Source organism: Carya illinoinensis, chromosome 5, assembly GCF_018687715.1.
Source record: "Carya illinoinensis cultivar Pawnee chromosome 5, C.illinoinensisPawnee_v1, whole genome shotgun sequence".
NCBI classification, from domain to species: Eukaryota; Viridiplantae; Streptophyta; class Magnoliopsida; order Fagales; family Juglandaceae; genus Carya; species Carya illinoinensis.
The window spans coordinates 32,259,851-32,264,349 of NC_056756.1; the positions used below are offsets into that span (position 1 = coordinate 32,259,851).

Genomic DNA, 4,499 nt, shown 5'->3' on the forward strand with positions numbered 1-4,499 from the left:
AATGTATCGGGTTACTGTAGCGAATTGTATTTTATATTTTCTTTTATATAATCGGATAGAACTCCTTTTTTAAACAAGCAATTATTCAAATAATATACATCTCTTGTATAATACCTAAGCTATTGAGAATGCTCTAAGATTTCAATTTCTTAAAAGTGTCAAACACTAAAGTTTCATTTGCCTTTAGTTCTTATCGGGTCTGTACGTAAAATCTTATGGGAAATAGATGAGGTGACGTGAAAGTTGACAAGCTTCCCTATTTTACAACTACACATGCGGGGGAGAGAGCAAAATCAAAGTGTCAAAGTAAAATATCTAAAAGCTACTATTGTCATAAGAGCATTGGTAATGGACTAGATAACTACTAATGTAAGTCCAAACTTTAGCTAGATGTGAGAAAAAACGTTTATATTGGACTAGCAAAAGGTCCAAAACTCAATACTTAAACTACAATAATTCTTAGCCCATCTTCAAACTTGACGAGTTACTGTTCACAAGGGAAAGTTATATTTTATTATTTCATCTATCTCTCACTCTCTATTTCCCTCTTTTTTTTTTTCTCTTTCTTCATACCAAAACCTACCCATTTCCTTTATTTTCTTTCTTCTCCCGAAATCTCTTTTCTCTTATTCGACCCAAGCAATCCCCCTTTTCTCCATCATTCTTCTCTTCTTCAACTCACAAGCCCCCTTCTCTTTGTTGACCTGTCCACATTGCTTCCAGCCTAAACAGTAATCTCTCTTCCTCGCTCCTCTCTCCCTCTTCTCTATGCGCTCTCCACAAGACTTTCCTCTCCTTGTTCCTTTTCTATTTTCTCCTATTTTCTCTTCATTGAGTAATTGAATCATCAAGTATTTTGCTTTTCAAGGATCATTAATATGTTGAACCCCTTTCCTTGATAATTAATTTTCGTTAAGAAGGTTGCGTGATTTCCTCCACAAATCTACCACAAGAAAATCGTTACTACAAGAAATCGTGATTTGGATAAATAATTTGGTATTTGTGATTATAAATTTGTAGGATTGTGGCTGGATTCTTCTGGAGATCTATTTTTTCATTGTTTTTGTGTTGAATGCTATCCAAATGTTATAGGGTGTGCAACTTTGTGAGGATGATTAGATTTGATTCCCTTCTTGTTCTAAAATTTTTTGATTTTTTGGTTTTAGGATTAATTATTGTCGTCTTTCAGTAAAGTTTGTGGTTATCATGTGTGATAAAAATGGTATATTTTATTTATTCCAAATCCAATTTTGCCTTTGAGACTACGAAATTCTGCATGAAAGTTAGTAGAAATGGAATTTTTCGATCATGGATGAGTCACATTAGGAGATGAGCTATTTTTTAAAATACATGTTCTTCATAGTTATTTGTTTCCATGTTGTTTCTAGTTCTGTGTTCTTTATGTTTCCATGAGTATTGTGATGGTGTATGAATTATGTTTAGGGCTATGTTATATGGGATCTACAAGACATAATAAAATAGCAAACTAGCTATACACGTAGCCATTATTCTAGCAACAAAATATAATATGCAACATGACTGATAAACATAGTAAGGTTTCAATCAAGACAAGAGAATAAAAATCAAAATGAAAAATATCAAATAGATGAATGTTTTGTTGCCTAAGAAAACTGATGAAAGCACATAGCATCTCTCACACCTTCCTATCAAGCCATACTTTTATTATGTCTGTAAAGAATAATTCATTCATCTTCTAGAAGATTGAGTTGTTCGTTAAAGCAGCTCTCGTTTTTGGACAAATTTGTATGTCATTGTGGAGGAGTAGTTAGTTTTCACTTGAGTCATACACATGTAATTGACATTTTTCACTTGCTTGTATCTTAACTCTATCTTAGTGAGGGCTGCTCATATATAAATGTATTGATCTTCTTACTAAAAAAGTATTATGGTGTTATGCAAGTGCCTTTCTAGCCATACTGTATATCTTTTTGTAGTATAGTGTTGATAGAGCATGACTGTTCTTGTACAATTCCCCAAATGATTAGTAGTTAAATATAAGTTAGATAGTGCATGATTGTTCTTGCACATATTCATGCCAACCAACTCATTTATTGGACTTGAATATTAGATTTGAATACTGGGTAACTTTTTTTATTTTTTGAAAATATAATATTTTTTAAAGATTGATACACATTTTGAGATGATCTCTTCTTTACTATTCTCTTACAAAGTGGAGGAGAGTGTTGTAAAAGTATTAGCATTGACTTGGCCAAATGCATTTTTAAATTTAACCAATATCAACTTGAAAATACATTTGTCTATTTTATCTAAATTCAATCCCCACATTGGATTAGCCATTCATTCTATATATAATAATAAAATATTATTAAATTAATATTTTTTAAAAGAAAATTATTTTTATCACATTTTATAATTCTACCAATTTAATATTAAGTAATATTATATTATAATTAAATTAATATTGTAAAAACACATTTTCAAAGGTCATTTAATCCTAACAAAATTCTATCTACTAATTTTTTTACTAAATATCTTAACCAAATATCTAGCAACATAAGAGAATTCGTGCAAAAAAAAAAAAACTGTACTTACATAAATCGATATCAAGAAAACACCTTAATTACAAAACACATACATAAACACCTAGAGGAAATCTACACTTCCAACACTATCTTAATTACAAAACATCTACATAAACAGAATAAGGAAATCTGCACTGATAAACACCATCTTAATTACAAAACATATACATAAACACCTAAAGAAAATCTACACTTACAACACCATCTTAATTACAAAACACCTACATAAACACTTAGAGGAAATCAAATCTTCCAACACCATCATATACAAAAAACACCTACATAAACAGCAACTGAAAATATATAAATCTGCACTTAGTTACCATGTACAGCAGCACAAAAATAAACCCCTAGATTACATATAACAGCAGTTACAAGTGTCCAATATACATCTAAAAAATCAGTCAGTGGATTCCAATCTGTCATAAAGTTCCAAAAAGTTGTCTTCCATCCAAAAAATTAGTCTTCCATCAACATAAATAAGTACCAACTGCAAAATAGATAATTAAGCAATATTAATGTGTTTTTTTATACCAAAAATAACAACTATTAAGATTTTTAAGTGTGCAAAACCATCAATTCTTCAGTTTATTAACCAAAAACAACAATAACTAAGATTTCCAGGTGTGCAAAATCATCAACTCTTCAGTTTATTAACCAAAAACAGCAACTACCAGATATTTTTACAATGAACAATATATTACCAGGTGTGCAAAATAGTAACTCTTTAGTTTGGACTTCTCCCTCCTCCAGCTACTACATTTCATTCAATTCATTTCTATGTTTCTCTAGGATTTCAATTTGAATTGACTTGAAGTATTCTCGCTGCACTGCATTCACATTATCAACATTCAACATCATGATTTCCATCTCTATCTTCTTCTTCTTAAGTGAAATTATCTCAGCCTTGTCCTATCAGCCTTCATTGCCACCTCCCGTCGCTCAATCATCATTATCCTCCTATCACTTTCCATATTATTTAACTTTTCATCAAATTGACTAGGTGAAAATTCTTCGCGTTTCCTTTTCCTTTCCCTTTCTTTTTCAAATTTCTTGCCTAGTGGCCTCTCCAAATTGGTAGACATGCTCTCATTTTCCTCTACATCTATGGCATTAGCAGCTGGAACAGTAGAGTAACCTGTCTTTCTCTTTGTTGGTAAATTATCGATATGCACTTGTCACTTTGATTGGTGCCTCAATAAGTTCCAACAATGATCCAAATTATAGTTGCTTTTTTGTGTTGATCGGTACAATGCCTTTGTCTTGTCAATCTAAACATCAATCATAAAAATATTAGTACATATTACATTCTAAATTTATGATAATTAGAAACATACCTTGTCTTGTTCATTGGTACTGCTTGGATGCATTGATTCGACTTGGGCCAAATAACCACAAAACTTGTTTGTGGCTTTTTGGATAGTTGACCATCGATTAGTCAACGACCCCATAGAACGTTCAGGCCAATTAGGTTTTTTATAAGTATTGAAGTAATCATGGATTCTTATCCACAATTGGGTAGACTTTTGATCTGTCCCCCTAATAGCTTCTATACTAATGTTGAGCCATCCTGATACAAGGAGATTGTCTTCCTCCACGGTGAAGGATACACCCCGTTGTGATAGTTTCATTGGTGCCCATACTTGCCCTTCGGGTTGTGTCACTTTAACCTCAGCCTCAACATTATCATGCAAGACATGAGCCATGGGGGGGTTAATAATACCTTCTCCACCACTTTGCAATAGTGTGGTGAAAAAGGGATCATCCAATAAGTGTGAATCCATCCTTCATAAAATAGTTAGCAAGTAATAAAGTCAACAGTCAGCAAGTAAACAGAGAAGATAGTGAACAATATATGGCCAAAATGACTAAAAGAATTAGGTTGACTATTAACTATTTTGTTTAAATAGGTTCTGACTTCTACACACAACACTT

The 4,499-nt window shown here is 32.0% G+C and overlaps 1 protein-coding gene across 1 annotated transcript; it reads right to left on the bottom strand.

Annotated features, from left to right (window-relative positions):
* Window positions 1-3,460: 3,460 nt before the first annotated feature.
* LOC122310268 lies at window positions 3,461-4,270 on the bottom strand. The gene is made up of 2 exons (XM_043124152.1): window positions 3,902-4,270; window positions 3,461-3,712 (listed from the first exon to the last, which is right to left on the bottom strand). Exons 1-2 carry the CDS (start codon window positions 4,268-4,270, stop codon window positions 3,461-3,463), a joined length of 621 nt encoding a protein of 206 aa, XP_042980086.1.
* Between the last annotated feature and the right edge of the window lie 229 nt (window positions 4,271-4,499).

Excerpts from the sequence above, each read along its gene's own strand:
- LOC122310268 (XM_043124152.1), bottom strand. The coding sequence starts at position 4,270 with ATGGCTCATGTCTTGCATGATAATGTTGAGGCTGAGGTTAAAGTGACA. Across the intron at positions 3,713-3,901 it reads GTACCAATGAACAAGACAAG|AGAAAGACAGGTTACTCTAC; the intron begins GTATGTTTCTAA and ends TTACCAACAAAG.